This window comes from Cydia splendana, chromosome 7 (assembly GCF_910591565.1).
Source record: "Cydia splendana chromosome 7, ilCydSple1.2, whole genome shotgun sequence".
Classification (NCBI taxonomy): Eukaryota; Metazoa; Arthropoda; class Insecta; order Lepidoptera; family Tortricidae; genus Cydia; species Cydia splendana.
In genome coordinates, this window is record NC_085966.1 from 8,186,327 (window position 1) to 8,204,831 (window position 18,505).

General features: G+C 38.3%; 2 protein-coding genes across 3 annotated transcripts in view; one reads left to right on the plus strand and one right to left on the minus strand.

Moving 5' to 3' along the window:
- Positions 1–18,505, plus strand: part of LOC134792106 (venom allergen 5.02-like) — a 197,619-nt gene that overhangs the window by 27,974 nt on the left and 151,140 nt on the right. The gene's annotated exons all lie outside the window — the stretch shown is intronic.
- Positions 579–17,479, minus strand: LOC134792064 (S-adenosylmethionine synthase). Of its 2 annotated transcripts, none has more exons than XM_063763190.1 (10): positions 17,133–17,479; positions 16,732–16,809; positions 16,531–16,653; positions 15,650–15,762; positions 14,925–15,068; positions 13,655–13,741; positions 10,496–10,627; positions 8,614–8,796; positions 5,456–5,589; positions 579–1,951 (listed from the first exon to the last, which is right to left on the minus strand). In XM_063763190.1, the coding sequence occupies exons 1-10, from the start codon at positions 17,245–17,247 to the stop codon at positions 1,846–1,848; spliced, it is 1,215 nt and encodes a 404-aa protein (XP_063619260.1). In that variant the 5' UTR covers positions 17,248–17,479; the 3' UTR covers positions 579–1,845. The 2 variants fall into 2 exon arrangements, with proteins under 2 accessions (XP_063619260.1, XP_063619262.1); XM_063763192.1 differs by lacking the exon at positions 15,650–15,762 and adding an exon at positions 16,245–16,354.

The window sequence follows — 18,505 nt, forward strand, 5'->3', positions numbered from 1 at the left end:
CCTGAGTCATGGGTGTTTTCTATGTATATAAGTATGTATTTATCTATATATAGGTATGTATATCGTCGCCTAGCACCCACAGTACAAGCTTTGCTTAGTTTGGGGCTAGGTTGATTTGTGTAAGATGTCCCCCTAATATTTATTTATTTATTTATTTTCATTGTGTCGCAAGTCTTGTGGCGTGGCCACAAAAATCAAATGACTGGATAATTATTAGTTATGCTTAATTTGTATGTCATGTTCTTTGTCATATTGGTGAGCAATAAAGAATAATTGTATTGTATTGTATAATTAATCATGGCCATTTTGTATGCTGCCACATTGCCAGCATAGTTTTTTTTAACTTCTAAAGTTTTATATAATCTCTAATACTCTGTTAATAGTAGCTTATGTTGAATACACATTTCGGTAATCTCTACTTTGTGATTGACAAGTTTGTATTGCATAAATCATAGTAATAAAGTAGAAAATGGAATGACTTCAGAACAATTTGTCAATCACAAACTAGAATTTAATGAGCGATTACATTTTCACGTTCTTACCTTGTTGTTTTCTTAAAAATAGTAAAATAAAACACCTTTTCAAATCCCGATAATGTGCCGGGAGAACACAATTTTAATATTAGTTTAAATTCCACAATCTGATAAATCGATATTCCACAGTAAGTCAATTAGAAACTTTTAACGGGTCGAAACAGATCAAAACGTATATAATCCACAATACTCACTAACCGACCTACGAATAGTTAAAATTCTAAATTCTAATGTCATAAAATGTACGGTTAGGATTGCGCCTAATTAAGCCTACCGGCGGAATCATCATAACGTGGTAAATGCACAGTGCACTACTGCCCTGGGGTTGTCGGTGTGTTTTCAAAATGGCTCCTTTCCTTTCCTTTTCGGAAACACAACACAAATCGTTCTGCGCGGAACGCCGCGCCAACAATAATTGGCTAAAATAATTCATGAATTATATAAGCAGGCAGTTCACTGACACTTAAATTACATAGCTAAAACTTAATAATAAATGGCGAATACGCCACCGCGCAGAACTATATTTGCAGCAAGCAAAAGCTGACTAAGTCGGCCCTCGCTACACTGTGACGCGACCAGGGAAGTAGTCTACTCTACCGGCAATCATAGCACTTACATCATAAAGCTCACAATGAAAAACATTCGAGATTGTTAGGCAGTCCACCTTTTAAGTAATTAAAATAACATTTAAAAATCATTACATAGTTTGCACTGGCATAATTCATCAATTAGGTACGGCATACATAAAAATAAATCACAAATTCCTCAATGGGGCCCATTTTTGAATTTCGACCGCGACGTTTCGTGTATTTCGTTCAATACTATTTCCACTACTAGGCATTTAAATTTTACTAATATAATTGAAAACGAGTGGTCAATACCACTAGATCCCCAATTTCTATGGCTTGTACTTCAATAATAGCATTTCGCCGTTTTCCAGATTTTCAAATGACGAAATAAAGCTCTCGAAATTCAAAAATCGGCCCCCTGAAGCAAATATTGTTATCTTAAATGATAGAACTGCCCGGTCGAACCCCTGAACTAACTCAAATTCAGATATGACGGCACCGTGTTAAACCTACGTGTCTAATGTGTCTAATCTAATGAATACTTAATAATTACACTGAATCCAGCGAGTGTAACCTTCGCCGTTGGAACGCGGGTTCCACAGGCGAGATTAGAATCGCTCAAACATAAATCCTCTATAGAGAGACATCAGCGGTACGATCTCCGCGCCCTCGCTACAAAGACACACGCAGATTAAGTGTTATATGGTGGAATATGTACAATGTTCTATAGCTCAGGTCCGAAGTCATTCTACGACGAGCGGCTTGGGATTCTCCCACGGGAAGCCCTCTCGGCCGAAGTGGCCGTAGGTGCTGGTCTTCTGGTATATCGGCGCTCTGAGGTTTAGCTCCCTGAAAAACACATAAAATAGTTATTTACGATACAAGTGCGGAAAAGAGGAAATTCGAAACGAGTGGTGATAAATTAAAACACGACCGAAGGGTGTTTTAAAACGACACGAGTTGCGAATTACCTATTCGCTCGCGATCGTACAACGTTTTACAGTACGTACATATCGTCGGGTGACAAGCAAAAGTCACTAACTAACACCATTGTAATTATTGGACAATAAACCGTGTTACAAGTCGTCGTTGCGCTTACCAAATCTGATATGTGCGAGATTTTAATCAAATGAATTGATACCTTATACGTTTAGTTACTAGGTAACTATTTGTCAATCAAAAATCGACCACATATCAGCTTTGGAAAGAGCAACGACGAAGTGTAATAAAGTGCATTGTTACTTTAATTTTTTGATAGTTCTTAGTGACTTTTGCTTGTCACCCGACGATATGGCCCTTTAAACTTTTGACATACGCACGAAAAGTGCTATTTTACGCACTAGTGTCGGAAAATAGGACCATATGTACTGTAATAGTTATTTACGATACAAGTGCGGAAAAAAGGAAATTCTAAATGTGTGGCGATAAATCCTTCGGTCGTGTTTTAAATCGACACGAGTTGCGAATTACCTTTTCGCACGTTATCGTACAACGTTTTACAGTACATATGGCCCTTTAATCTTTTGATATACGCACGAAAAGTGCTATTTTACGCACTAGTGCGGGAATATAGGACCATATGTAGTGTAAAATATTTTAAGCGCACGTTCTTCTTCTTCTTCGTATTCTTCATTACTGAAGGTCGTGCCTGTCTTGAAATGCCTTCACCGAGGCCTCGACGAGCTGCTTCCATTTCACCCTGTCTTCGACTTGTCTAAGGGCAGTAGTGACAGTAAGTCCTGTAATGTTCCTTACTTGATCGGACCAACGGGTGGGTGACCGTCCTCTCGGCCTCTTGCCATCCACTTTTCCACAAACAACCAGTTTCTCCAGGTTATCTGGCTGCCTTCGAGCAATATGTCCAAAATAGCCCAGGACTCGTTGGTAACAGATTGTGGATAGTCTGGATTTGATCCTGAGTTGGTTGAGAATGGATTTGTTGGTTCGTTTTGCTGTCCACGGTATGCGCAACATTCTCCTCCAACACCACATCTCAAATGCCTCAATTCTTTTCCTGTCTATTGCCCGTATTGACCATGACTCCGAGCCGTAGAGAAAAATTGAAAACACTAAAGACCGCACAAGTCTCATCTTGGTGTCATTGGAGACGTTTCTGTTCCGCCAAATTGTGTTCAATTTGCTCATGGCGCCTTTTGCCATCTGTGCGCGTCTTCGAATTTCTTTCTCACAGCCGCCCTCATTGCTGATGAGTGAGCCCAGGTAGACAAACTCTTGTACACATTCGAAGTCCGACAGTTCACCAGTCCGTACAAGCAACCCAGCTCGATCAATGACCATGATTTTGGTCTTCGATTTGTTAACCGAAAATGGTAGCATTTTGCTTTCACGCTCTACCCTCCTAAACAATTCGGCTAGTTCCTGTTCTGAAGAAGCAAACAATGTTGTGTCGTCTGCATAGCGAAGGTTACTGATCTTGTCACCACCTATTGAGATGCCTCCCTCCCAGTCCTCTAGGGCTCTTCGCATTATATATTCGCCGTAGATGTTGAAAAGAAGCGGTGATAGAATGCATTCCTGGCGGACACCCTTTCCTGGTTTGAAAGCACCGGACACAACATCATTGATCTTGATGCTCGATTCTCCATCTTCGTACAAACTACTAATCAATGCTATCAGATGCAGAGGGACGCCCATTTCTTGTAAGGTTCTCCACATACAACTCCATCTTACACAATCAAACGCCTTTGTGTAGTCGATAAAACACATGTGCATTGGAACATTAAACTCTCGGCTCTTCTCTATCATCTGTCTAATGTTCACAATTTGCTCCCTGGTGCCTCGGCCTTTGACAAAACCAGCCTGTTCGTTTGGTATTTGGTGTTGCAGGTACGATTGTAGCCGTCCGCTGATGACGTAGAGCATTATTTTGCTAGCATGAGATATGAGCGCTACTGTTCGGTAATTTCCACAAGACTTCGTTGAACCCTTTTTATGCAACGGTATCAAAAGAGACTCTTTCCAATCGTTTGGCCATTTACCAGTAGTCCAAAGCTGGTTACACAGGTCCAACATGATTCTAACACCTGTGTCTCCTAGGTTTTGAAGTTCTTCAGCTAATATCGTGTCTCTTCCGGCTGACTTGTTGGTTTTAAGCTTTTTCAAAGCTCCCCTAACTTCAGACTCAAGTATCTTAGGCTCGACGTTATCATAGTGGGCTGGTGGCAATCCTGAGTCGTCAGCTCTTCCGTTCCCCGGCTCTTTATACAACCCTTCACAGTATAAACGCCATCTTTCCGTGACCTGATCTATCTGTGTCAGCAGAATGCCTTGATCATCTTCGACAGCCCATGTCTTCGGCTTAAAGTCTCGTGTGATACTTTTCACTTTAAGGAAAAGATCTCTGGTGTGTAAAGTTGCAGCATGATTCTCAATGTCTTGGCATATTGAGTTAAGATACTGATTGTAGTCTCTGCGACATAGACGCTGTACTTTTGCTGAGAGGTGCTGATATTGAGCTAGACCTGCATCACTTCTGTCTGGTATGGCTTGTTTCCTATATTTGATTGCGGACCATGTTTCCTCGGTAATCCACGGCTTTTTCGGACAATCGAATTCTTGGTTTAATACTTCTTTCCGCGTCTCAAGAATTAGCTCTTTTAACTTAGTCCATTTTGTGTTTACGTCCTCACTATCTTCGTGTACAAAGTTTGTGGTTTTGCCGATAAAACTATCTTTAAACGCAACGATTGCTTGACCAGAGATTCGCTTTTGAGGTTTTACTGTAGTTCTTATACACCTTTTAATTTTAATACTCATCTCTGCCACCAATAGTTTGTGATCACTTCCGCTATCCGCACCAGGGTATGTTTTAGTGTTACTAATGCATGATCTCCATCTCTTTGCCACTGCAATGTAATCAATCTGGTTTCTAAAGCGATCTCCTGGCATAACCCAAGTATACAGACGTCTCGGATGGTTTTGGAAACAGGTGTTCATACGCGCACGTTAATAACTGCGTAAAATCATTGTCACATCGTGTTTATTTAAAAATGACAATATTTTTATAAAATAAATGCTAGGCAGTTTTAGTTCAAGAGGGCGAGGACAGGTTTTTGTGACATCTAAAGTAATAAACAATAAGTACACAGTCATTTTAGAAACCAGCAGTTTAATTTTATTGCACAATACAAGAAAGTAAAAATAGCGGACTTAATGCCTTAAAACATTCTCTACCAGTCAACCATTGAGTCAAACAGAACCTTACAATTGTGCGGAATTATTACGTGTATTTGCGCAAAAAAATAGTTGTAAATTAAGTAACTTGTATGCGGAATCTTGATAACAGTGTAAAATGCCAAATTACCAGAGGCAAAATAAGAAAGACTAACTCACTTGACAATTTTGCCGGGCCGCAGGTCGAAGTTCTTCTGCACGATGCGAAGCAGCTCCTGCTGGGTCTTGTGCGACGTGCCGTAGTCGAACACCGTGATGGACAGCGGCTCCGCCACTCCGATGGCGTAAGCCACCTGGAACGTTCAAATAACTCATTATAGTTTTAAGAATCAGTCAATTCATTAACCCTGACGAGCGCGGCTACAGCTCAGAATAAATAATAGTACTTCCGTACACTTCCTACAAACCCGAAGTTTGACAGCGGTTCAGGGTGAGAATCATGCTATCCCTTTCAAATATATGGCACTATCCCTTTCGGCTATTTAGGGTTGTCAAAATTCAAGTGGTTATCTTATCTGTGGTCGTGCACGCAAAAGGAAGTAAAGTGGTGCCAACCCTAATAATTGCTCGGAGCAATGCTGAGCCGAACGGAGCCGAGTTCGACCGAAGTCAGGAGTGTCTCCCCACTGGCTACAGCCCAATATCAAAGAGAATAGAGTGTATAGAGGCGGATTGTCAAAGTAAATTATGTAGCCACTGTAAAATTACTGCCATCTTTTGACAGAAGATAAAACTGTTAAGGGGCCCACTGATTAACAGTCCGCCGGACGGTATCGGCCTGTCAGTTGTTCGGAACTGTTAAAATTTTGTTCTAACTGACAGGCCAATACCGTCCGGCGAACTGTTAATCAGTGGGCCCCTTTAGAACGCCATTTGACTTTGATCCTTATTATTTCACTGATATGTGTTATCTTATTAAATATTAATATTAACGCCATCTACTCGACTGTAGGCCAAAGGTATGGTGCAATCTTTTGGAGCGATGGCGCCATAACCTTCAGCCTACTCTTGAGTAGATGGTGTTAATATTAATATTTAACAAGTTAACACATATCAGTGAAAGAATAATGATCAAAGTCAAATGGCGTTCTAACAGTATTAATCTTCTATCGAAAGATGGCAGTAAATGTACTGTAGCTACATAATTTACCATGACAGTAAGTTTCTATTTCAAATTCTCTTCAATATCAACCATAGTGCATTCGGACAAGGTTCACGAAGAGGCGCCGCACGCGATAAGCTTGGCTATCAAATGGTTAATGCCGTGTGCGAAGGCTTTTCAAAACGCGAAGGTGGTTTAAGTGTACCTTTAGGGAGCTATAAGCCTATGAAGCATAGTACAATCTTGAAAATAATCAAATAGATTTACGATACGTGATTCGTATCAGGATCTCTATTTGACGCGCTTCCTTTGTATACAATAAAATCTTATACTTATACAATAAAAAAATGTTAACTAACATATCTGTCTATCTAAGATGTGATATCAGTCATGCCTAAAGTATGAAGATTTGGAGATGTAAGACGTTTGGTTTACCTATCTCAAAAAATAAAATGATTTACGATACTTGATTAGTATCGGAAAATGTCACTCTTTTTCGTATTCAAATAGATATATCTTGATGAAATCTCAAAGTCATAACTGAAACGATAGGTATCTCAGTTTGCATTGTATACCAGCTGTATCCATAATCTACGAAATTACGTGTCAAACAAATAGAATCGCAATAAAATGCCAATTGTAATTGTAGGTATTACTGAAACTGTATATAATTACAAATTCAATTTGCATTTCTCTTGCTGTTGTTAGTAAAATAGATCGGCCTATCTTAGATATGATCTCAAAGCAAAGTCATGGCTAAAATGTTATCTCAGTATTCTCAGTTTGCTTTGTTTACCAGCTGTATCCATAACCTACGAAATTACGTATCAAACAAATAGAATCGCAATAAAATGCCAATTGTAACTGTAGGTATCACTGGAACTGTATGTATAATTAGGTTTTTATATTGTTGACTATTTAATTGAAAAACGTCGGCAACACCCATTGACCCTCGTAAGTCGGGCGGCTTAAGGTATAGATCGTGTCATTTACGAAGACGCGTGCCTTGGTTCGTATTGTTATGCCGTTAAAGGTTAGATTTGTCAAATTCGCGGTTCATCGTGAATGACACGATCTATATAAGTCGGAACCCGTGTCGCGACTGCAGACGACACGTCGTGGCGACACGACTAGTTTCTATGTATTACTATTCGAAGTCGGCGACACGAAGCCAGCGACGCAGATCAGTATTGCCACTCTCACTCGTAACGGACTGCATATGGCGCTACGGCTCTGCAGTCGGGGTCGAAATTATCACAGCGACATGACGTGAGTTCCCATTCATACCTCCACTCTACTAGCTTGTGAAGATACAAAAATGGGAAGAATGTACTAATGTAATGCATTATCCTTTGCCATCGTATTTTCTCGGAAACGTTCGTATTTATCATGCTACTTCAGTCAACCTCAGTACTTTTTGCACTGAGACTGACTGAAATCGCATAACACGTTCATGCGTTTCCGTGAAAATACAATGGCAAAGGATTATATGCACTAAATCTGTAGTGTCACTTCACTATCTAACCATATGATCACACTATGATACGCCCCAGGCCAAAAGTATTAAACTAACTTCGTGCCACCGGTTTGAAGGGAAGCGTTTTTAAATGCCACTTAACTACTAATTCACCCTCAGAATAAGAAGGAATCTTTAGTCTGGCAACGAAGCACCATCATCGTCCCATAATTGTTTCTTTGGGTTCGTTTTGAAACTTCTGGCCTGGAGACAGGGCTGTCCTGATAAGCTAAACAAACAGTATCCCAAATGAAATTTGAATGCAAACATTTATGTACTTAGATATTAAGGTACAAGTTTGCATTCAAGTATCATAATCTGAGAGTTCAATTTTTAAGATCATTCGTTTTGAGATACTGCCTTTTAGCTTAGGAGAAGAGAGGGGTAAGTGTAAGTGGTCAATTGTTACCTTTTTTTTATTGGGAGGTAAATACGTTATGGATATCTCCGCACCGCAGGGACAGCGCGGAGGTTATGTCGGACTTTCACCGACTAAAAACCTCCCAGTTGTCCTCGTCGGCGCATTTCGGACGGCTCTGGGATCTCCAATGAACACGCCAGTGCCGTCCTAGCGTTATGCCCCTTTGTGGGTCCCCTCTTTTTTCAGTCGCAGTCCCTAGCTGCGACCGTCTCCGACCCCGAGAACCCCTTTTAGTCGCCTTTAACGACAGGCAGGGGATACCGTAGCCGTATTGTTACCTGGACCATGCAGCGGCGGCAGAGGCCGGCCTTGACGAGAGACTTGGCGACCCAGCGCGCGGCGTAGGCGGCGGAGCGGTCCACCTTGGTGAAGTCCTTGCCGGAGAAGGCGCCGCCGCCGTGCGCGCCCCACCCGCCGTACGTGTCCACGATGATCTTGCGCCCCGTCAGCCCCGCGTCAGACTGGAATAACAAGGGAATTAACAGTTTTAGCCATAGATGGTAGGGTCCTATAAAACATACGCAATGCGACACTATGATTGGTCGAATTTATTTGTTGCCCACCATAATCCATACTACGGTAGGGAATAAAAAAAACCGGGCAAGTGCGAGTCGGACTCGCGCACGAAGGGTTCCGTACCATAATGAAAAAAAAAACGAAAAAAAAATGCAAAAAAAAAAAAACGGTCACCCATCCATGTACTGACCACGCCCGACGTTGCTTAACTTTGGTCAAAAATCACGTTTGTTGTAAGGGAGCCCCATTTAAATCTTTATTTTATTCTGTTTTTAGTATTTGTTGGTATAGCGACAACAGAAATACATCATCTGTGAAAATTTCAACTGTCTAGCATATCATATCACGGTTCGTGAGATACAGCCTGGTGACAGACAGACAGACAGACGGACGGACGGACGGACAGCGAAGTCTTAGTAATAGGGTCCCGTTTTACCTTTTGGGTACGGAACCCTAAAAAATGTGAGACTGTGACAAGGACAAATAATAATCGTTGCTACGCCTACTGAAAGATACATAATACTATCCCGTTCGGTCATTTCCCCCCACCCCTCATGCCTGATCCGCCCACTTCTGTTCAATTTTCTTTTTCAAATAGATGAATGACAAAGACAGGGTCATACGAATATTATTGGTAATTTATCGAATGATAAATAAATTGCTTGTATACCTATACCTATTGTATTTGTAGTTTTAAAAGTACCATTGCAGATAACTAGTTGTGTAAAAAAAACTATCTACTTCTAAACAAAACATCTAGAAAAAATATTTGTGTAAAGCACAGTCATAGGTTATCATAACATTGGCATTTCTGATAGGCAGATATTTCAATATTATGAAATCATACACTGAAATGTTATATCACGTCCGCGTACATATTTATTCTCAAGTTCAAAAGAAGTCAGTAAAACATGTTATTTTATGTGCGATTATTCATTACAATAAAATTCAACAATTTCGCGACCATTATTAAGCTAGTTATCTTCCAGACAATAAGTTTCATACTTAGTTTCACTAGATGGCATTCTACTAACAGCAACACATGGTATCGAACTATTTGTAGACTTTATCACATTGTAATAAGAACAAAAATGGTCCTTGCACCAAAAGCGATGACTCCTAACCTAACCTTTAGGGGCTATTCATAAATTACGTCATTTCAAATTAGGGGGGGGGTCTGGACATCGGATGACGGTAGCATGAAGTAGGAGGAAATGGGATCATTTGAAGCATGATTTTTGGATGATTATAGGGGGGAGGTGGGGTCAAAAATCGATGACGTAATTTATGGACAGCCCCTTACTTAGGTCGAGCCACCATTAGTGAAAAAAGATACCCATGTCCCTTTACCAGTAGGCTTTTCGCGCGCACTTAAATGCTGTTATAGATCCTTAAAGGGGCCCATTGATTAACAGTCCGCCGGGCGGTATCGGCCTGTCAGTTAGAACACAATTTTTACAGTTCCGAACAACTGATAGGCCGATACCGTCCGGCGGACTGTTAATCACTGAGCCCCTTTAACATGTCACTACTGTTCTACGAAATCAGTGTTGAAGATTACCTTTTGTCTCCTGGGCGTGACACATGGCCATAAAGAAAACGCTGGACATTTTTCTGTAAACTCCAACGAAAAAAAAAGGTTACCTGTGGTCCACCGATGATGAAAAGCCCGCAAGGGTTGATGTGCACGACGGTTCTCTCGTCTAGGTACTGGGCGGGGATAACTTCCTTGATGACCTTCTCACGGATTTCCTCTCGAAGCGTCTCCAGAGTTATCTGCACATTAATTTATCTTGTAAGCATCGTGATAATAGGAAGAGTATAAGTGCTTTTGTTGTTAAGGTTGATTTTTATACACAATGTCAAATGTGAAACAACATACGTATTTTCAGTTTTGTACCTTGTTATAATATTGTAATAAAGTATAAATAACTCGGTCGGTTTGCAACATTTCTTTTTCCTCCCCCAGGTGATCGATTTGCAAAATTAAAGTAACCAGTTTTCTACATAGATAATTCAAAATCGGTCAGTATTTAGTTGTGAAAGAGCCAATTTACATCGTACAACATCGAAACTCATCTACCAGCGTTAACACTTTCGCAACCGGGCAAAAAACGGCGCACTACCCCAGAAACCGGTCGTCTATATCTGCGTACAAAACAACCCGCTGGGCGGGTTGTCCGGCATCTGAGTAAAGTTTACGAGTGCCCGAGAGTCGGGTACGCGGTGTCGAATGTGTTAAGGTCATCGCGCGTCAAACAAGTAAAAAAAACATAATTAGACGTTCTTATGTAACCATAGTTACATATCCGTACACGGCGGGAAGAAGTTGATAACTCGCGGGAAAAAATTGAAGAAATTTGAACCTTATGTAATTTTATTTTAAGTTAGAAATTTCTTCGTTAGAATATCTCGAGTTATCAACTTCTTCCCGCCGTGTACGGATATTACATATGTTACTTATATTGTAAGTGCACCACGCCTGTTATTCAAAACAGCGTAAAAAGCCGTTGTATTTAACATTACCAGACATATTTTGAATAGTTATTTATTTACTGATTACTAAGTAGACACCCATTTGAAATAACAATAATTCTATTAGGTATAGTTACTATGTAAATAGATACTAATGTTTTTCCAAGGACTTACATAGGACGTTAGGTACAAGACTAGGCTACTGTAATAAATAATAATTCAGGCACCAGGATCGACAATTTCATATAAGTTCTAATCTACATCATACTAAACTGTTCATTCCGTTTACACGGATAGTGAACATAATATTAACAATTTATAAAATTACAACTCTTCAACCAACGATGTTTATCAATTGTCTGTCTGGTTTCAAAATTTTGACGATTTTTAACTTTATAACAAGTATAAAAATGATTTTAACCTCCTACGACTATGTTATTAAGATTATAATCAAAATAACTTTAACCTAAATAATTTTAAGATAAAATAACACATAATGTAAATTGATTTATTATGAACTGAGTACCTATTTATTTGACTTATAAATATGTTATATTTTTGAATAAATGATCTGAAATCTTTATAACACAGGTTGAACAACGTGCTGATATAGGATTGATACTTGAGGCAATCTAAACGTACTCCCACGCCGTGGCATGGTTTTAAGTGATGTCTGATAAGCTAAGAAACTGACGTAACAACATGCGTTTGAAACCTTATCTTTCACGTCATATACGTATGAATAATTGTTTATCAAGCAAGGCTAATCAATTTGTTATAAAGGCTTGTTGAACTCATACACGCGCGCAATATCATTCGCGATTTAGATAGTCTCGCGTGTGACCATGTAATTCGAAACAGGATAACATTTTATATAAATGATGATAATATGACCCTACTTTTTCGCTAGTTAGGTAAAAATGGATCATCATCCATTCAAAAGCGATAAATAAAGAGATCGTTCCATACATAAAAAATATTCCTGATAGATATATTGTATAAAGGGATAAAAACACCTATTTTGTACAATATTCATTCAAAAAATTTTATATTTAGCCTGCTGGATTCTAGAATAACTTAGTATACATATTTTTGTAACTATCAACTTATCATATTTTAGCAATACAGTCATTTGAAATTTGAAGAATCTTACAATTCTTACATCGCTTTAAATAAATATCAATGAAATGTACGTTTTAGATAAATTTAATCACCGTACATAAATTTAATAAAATTTATGTTGGTTCTTCTCAAAAGTTTGCGATTTCTTATCAGGGACATTTTATAATGTTATCAGAAAGGTCAATCAGGCGCCAAGCTTCCGTATTACCATTGAGCAGTTTTCATAATTTTATGATACTGACTACATATGTATTAACAGTATAAGTGTCTTGGCTATAGCTGTACACTTATACCCAGTGTTTGCCTGAATAAAGAATAATTCCAACAAGGTTTTACAAGTTGCAAGTAATTTTTATGATTACACAACATTTCGTCATAATCATTACGTGTATGTATGAAGTGCGCAGATTATTAATACATTATTACTTAGGCTATGTATTAACACCTTCGCTGCGGCAATTAGCGTAACTCGCAATTAACCATACTTTGCATGGGGTCTTTCGACCCCCTACCGCAATGACTGAGTATTTTAGTAATTCGAACCTGAATCGTTGAAAACATTGTTGAAACCTCTGGCAAGACAGGACAACAACTTCAGTGTAATGAGCTTCGTTAAGCCTTTATAAGACAGAAGCGAATATATTTCCCACAATGATTTTATTCCCAATTAGGTTCAATTTTGCGTATTTATGACACCTTAATGCCAGTTAAAGGGTTAAGGATTTCATATTAATTACATAAGTGTTATTATTTAAGTGTTTAATGAGAAGAGGAGATGGTAATATTATTTGAACAAAATAAAATAAAAACGACCCAGACCAGTACAGTTGGCATAAGTAGCTGAATGCTGAAGACGAGCTGACCCACTTTAGGAGCGCAGCTGGGGATTGAGGGATATGGCATGAGATTCAGTTTATTTTTTTTTCTTAACACATTCATTGCCACCCAGCCAAACAAGACATCCGCGCCAGGCCACAACAATTTCGTCATATAAAGCAGTAGTACCACGATCCCGACTATCGGGTCGTCCGGCCTGGGAACGAAATAATAAATAAAATACCCGATAGTCGGGTTTTCACTGAATGTGTTAAAGCCTGGTGAAGGCTCTACTGGGGTACCATAGGACAATAACCCGGACCAGTAAGTGTTGCTGGAAATGTATTTCTGTCTTTTGTTAGGATTATGAGGTAAAGTAGAAATGTTTACCTTTTCAGAGTGCTGTAGAGAAACGACGACAGTGTGGACTCTCTGTGGCACCGTCGCGCCGCCGGCGAAGATGTACTCGCAGGTTACCTGAAAATTACTCTCATGTAAAACGGTGTTTGAAACAAGCAAGCCTATAATTGTAATCAGTCAATTATGGACTTATTTGCCATGCCCCAGAGTATTAAATCCAATGAACATTGAGACATTTTTTTTACAAATAATACGTACGGGTACAGGCGAATAATTCGCAAGAAAAGTAGTTACTAATTCTCTCGTTTGTGATTAGCAGATGGTTTTTATACATTCGATTTTGTACCTTTACTTTAACAGAATAAAGTCGATATGAAAAACAGACAGCACAATAGTATGATGTTTATAATTATAATATTATATGTAGGTATTAAAACCATCTCTCAATAACACCATAGATAAGTAATAGACTCAGTAGTGATATAGAGCTTAAATATAATGCTAATAATAGAACCGCATAAGAGATAAGAAAAGTAAAACAATAAAAAGATACTTGTGAAAGCAATTTTATCGCTAAATTACGTCAAAAGGCGTCGCGTCTCGGTCTTCCAGACACGTCTCAAAAGGTTAACTAACCGTCAATTTAATGTTATACCAACAAATGGAGTAAAATTGAAACATGGCGTGTGGTCTTGTAGTCTTGTCCGCACATTAATTTGATCAACTCAAACGCTGGCAGACGGTGTCAATTTTATCACTTGCGAGCGTTATTGTTGAGACATAGTACCCGTGAACGATACTGCCGACGTGTTTTGTCATATGATCCCCTGGCAACTGATCTCTCGGCAATAAGTTTTAATATTCGCTTTAGAGCACATGCTCTAGTTGATAAGGAATGATTTATGTACGACATTTTTAACATGAAGTACTTTAGCTTAGGTATATTTTTAGTGGAGACTGTTCATCTCTTTCATCATTTTATTGATTTTAATGAGATCAAGAAACCGTTGAAATAACAATTTTATATGTGATTTACCCTTATTGCATTTCTTATCGAGTATACTCAATTCATCGCGATAAGGCTAAGCTTATACTATCTAGTGTACAGCCAAAGAATTTAATTTCCTACCCATTTTGCACTTTGTCACAGTGACAATAGTATGAGGTCTCTAGCGACTTTCATATTGATTGTCTTAGTGACAAGGTACGAAATGGGTGAGATATTCAATTCTTTGACAGTACTTCAAATTCATAATGTTTCTGATATAATTTCAACTCAAACAAGGATATAAAATTTTACCTGAGTTTTGGAATCGGGGCGAGCCCACCAGAATTCTCCATTTCGCCTCAAGTCTGCAATCTTCTGGTTTAGTCTGTGTGCGAGCACTACTGTCAGTGGCATGCATTCTTCTGTTTCATCTGTCGCATAGCCAAACATGAGGCCCTGCATAATAAAATACATACATTTTATAATGTGTTTGCAAATGTGTAATACCACTGTAATTGAATGAATAACATTAATATAAGTTATTGATTTTTGATTTTACAAATTCTTTATAACACAATCAATACAACAGATGAGAACATGTTAGAGAGATTATTACTATTGATTGATTTATCACAAAATTTAAACAAATTGAAAACCGATATTATAAAAAAAAGGTTTTTAGTAGCTTTATCACATGCCAATATTATTATTATTAATATTTGCAACAGTATCAACTATTTTCCTTTTAAAATTAATGTTTGACCCAGAACTTACTAATGTGGATGTCATAATGAATGTTATTAATCGCAATTATAATCAATTACTGAAGTAACCATGGTACTAACTGAAAATAGTGTTCATAATGCTGTATAACTCTCACACTTGCTAATCCCATGTTACAGTGAGAGAAAATTCATGACATTTATGGCCACAGTAAACTGTTAGTATAGCAAATACTGTAGATTTTAACTTTGTAATGAGGTGAAAAGTGCAAGATCATGAAAATGAGACCAGGTGAAATGGAGAGGGACAGTTACCTGATCACCAGCTCCTACTTCTTCATCATTTCTGTTCTCATGCACTCCGGCAGCAATGTTCGGAGACTGCTGGTCTAGCGCCAACATGACACTGCATGTCTTGTAATCAAACCCTGGTCCCAACATGCCCATTAGTATATTTATGATATTTACTACATTACTCTTACATACTTAATTGTTTGTTCTGATTTAACCTGCCAAATGTAAGTTTCCCAAGAATGATGAAATACTTAAGTGAAAATGCTAATATTCATCTCATTTTTCTGATGCAATCATCCAAATTATGAGCCACGATGGAAAGTACCGTTTTGAAGAAATTTAAACATTCTAATAGTAGACGGGTTATATTGTAGTATTTTTTAATGTAGAATTATGAAATGTTCAGGCAAAAAAATTGCCACTTTGATGGTTGTCAAGAAATTGTTTTGGAAATTTGGATATAATATTGTCCTTATGACAACCAACAATGTGATACCTTTTGCATGAACCCTCACATGTTTTAGCATGCACATAATACTAGCCAATTTCTGGTAGTCCAGCGTTCTGTTTGAAACCCATAATTCTTTCGTGCAACAGGCTCTAGTTGAATTTATACCTGATCTCCTGCCCCAAGATCAATTTCTTCTCTATCTTCAAATGCTTTTGCGATATTTGGACTTTGTTCCTCAATAGCCAGTAATAAGTTTAGGGTACGCCAATCAAAACCTATTGTGCAGGAAATAATAGTTCAGGTTTCAAATGTAAACATAGTTTTTAATGACATTCTAGATTTTACTGAACAGTTAAACGTCTTGTTCAGTATCTGGCATGTTGCCAGCTTCTAGATGTCTGCTTATCACTATAATGACAATATTTCAAGGATAATGAAGATGTATGCTTACCTTTAGATGAGTCATCGTAGCCGATGTGCTTGACAGTTTCTCTGACTACCTTCTGATAGTCTACATTGGCTTTAGAGGTGATTTCGCCGCACAGCAAGACCATCCCAGTTTTTGTCACAGTTTCTGTTAAATGTAGCACTTGTTAGTAAACATTCACAGTACTTCAAACAAACACTTTGCAAAAATCGATAATGCACTCACCGCATGCTACTTTTGCGTCCGGATCTTGTCTTAAATGCGCGTCAAGAATCGCGTCACTTATTTGATCGCACATTTTATCTGAAACGAAACCAGATCAGTTGTAAAATCCATGCTGTTATAGTTAACCCACAAATTGCTAGTCAATTTCATCATTGTTTGGCTCGGACCACGTGTTGCGACTATTTTGACAAATGTAATTGTCTGCCGCCCATGATGTAACATTGTAATCGACAGGAACCGTGGAACCCAATAGCATTCTTAAAGTGGCTGAATTGAATTTAGCATGTTTCTAGCCAGCACAGCATTGATATTTTGTAAATTATCTGCGCACATGCCTAGGGCGGCCATCTTTCGAGTAACATGATTCCTGCAGCATTTGATATTGGAGATTTGAAACTAACCTGGATGACCCTCACCAACCGATTCGGAGGTGAAAAGAAACTCTGATCCATCTTCCATATCATAACTGTGTCCGTTAGTTTTTGTGTATCCATTCATTTTTGAAGTTTCCGGCATTCTGAATAAGAGTTAGCTCACAAAATAACCCGACTAAAACCCCCTGAATTAACACTGTGGAAAAGAGGTCCGGCGCGAGTTCGCGCTGATATTTATAAGGTCGGAGCGGCGCGACAGAGACGCAAATAATGACCAATGAGAAGCGATGACGCGCTTAGTACAGCTGACAGATACAAGCGTTGTTATTGGTCAAAATGGTTTGTTTTGACTTTTATAAAATGTTTTTCTAGACCTGTAAGAAAATGAAAAGCAATAAATCATAAATCAAAATTTGCTGTACTTAAGGTTATAGGGTAATTATTATTAAAAATCTTAATATTCACCACATATTTCATTTGTGTAATTAAAATAAACACAAACACAACTTATATTTTAAGCACTTTTCATTTGTAAAAACGCCACAGATAATTTTGACGTTATCTGTATTCATGAAAATCATGAAAAAGGGCGGTATTCTTAAATAAAAATTCAGGAAAAAACGAAAAATGTCTTAAATTGGTACTCTAAATACAGTATAGTTGACGAGGTTTATAAAAGAATTGACAGTTTTGGTAGGGGAGCCCAAGAGGGGATTTTTGTGTTTACTCGAGCGCGTCAGATTAAGATATGAATGATATCTTGCTACCCCGTGTAGTCTACCTTTACCCCTTTTAGCCATCTATGTTGAGCCCTTGGTTGGTGGGGGGTTCAAAAAATTGTTAAGCAGATTGTGGATTTGGTCATATTAGTCCAAATTAAAGCTATAATTGTGCTATTACTAAATATGATAATTATTTGCACGCATTTCCTTAATCTGACGGTTACAATGTAAAAATTAGGCGTCAAACTTGTGTTGATCAGATTAAGTAAATGCCTACAAATAAGTGTTATATTAAGTTATAGAAAAAATATAGCATTAACGTGGACAAAAACGACCCACCCACCCACAAACTGCTTAACGATTTTTTCTCAAAAATGGACGGCAAAGTCGACTTTGCCGTTTAAAAAATAGGTTGCGAAGCGCGTAGTTTATGGACAGTCAAAAATTAAAAAGTTAAAAACATTGCAGTCTCGATTTTGGGACTGCAATGTTGCATACAAATTCCATTATTTGTCGAGTTCCAAACTTTTTAATAGTTGAAATGGCCATATCAAATGAAGGCACAGGCCCATTAAACAGCCAAACAGATGATTAGTACCGCGACTATTTAGCTGTCTCAAATAGGTTGGCGTATTTTCGGCAGAAAAATACACTTCTATTTTTTTATTAAAAAAATAA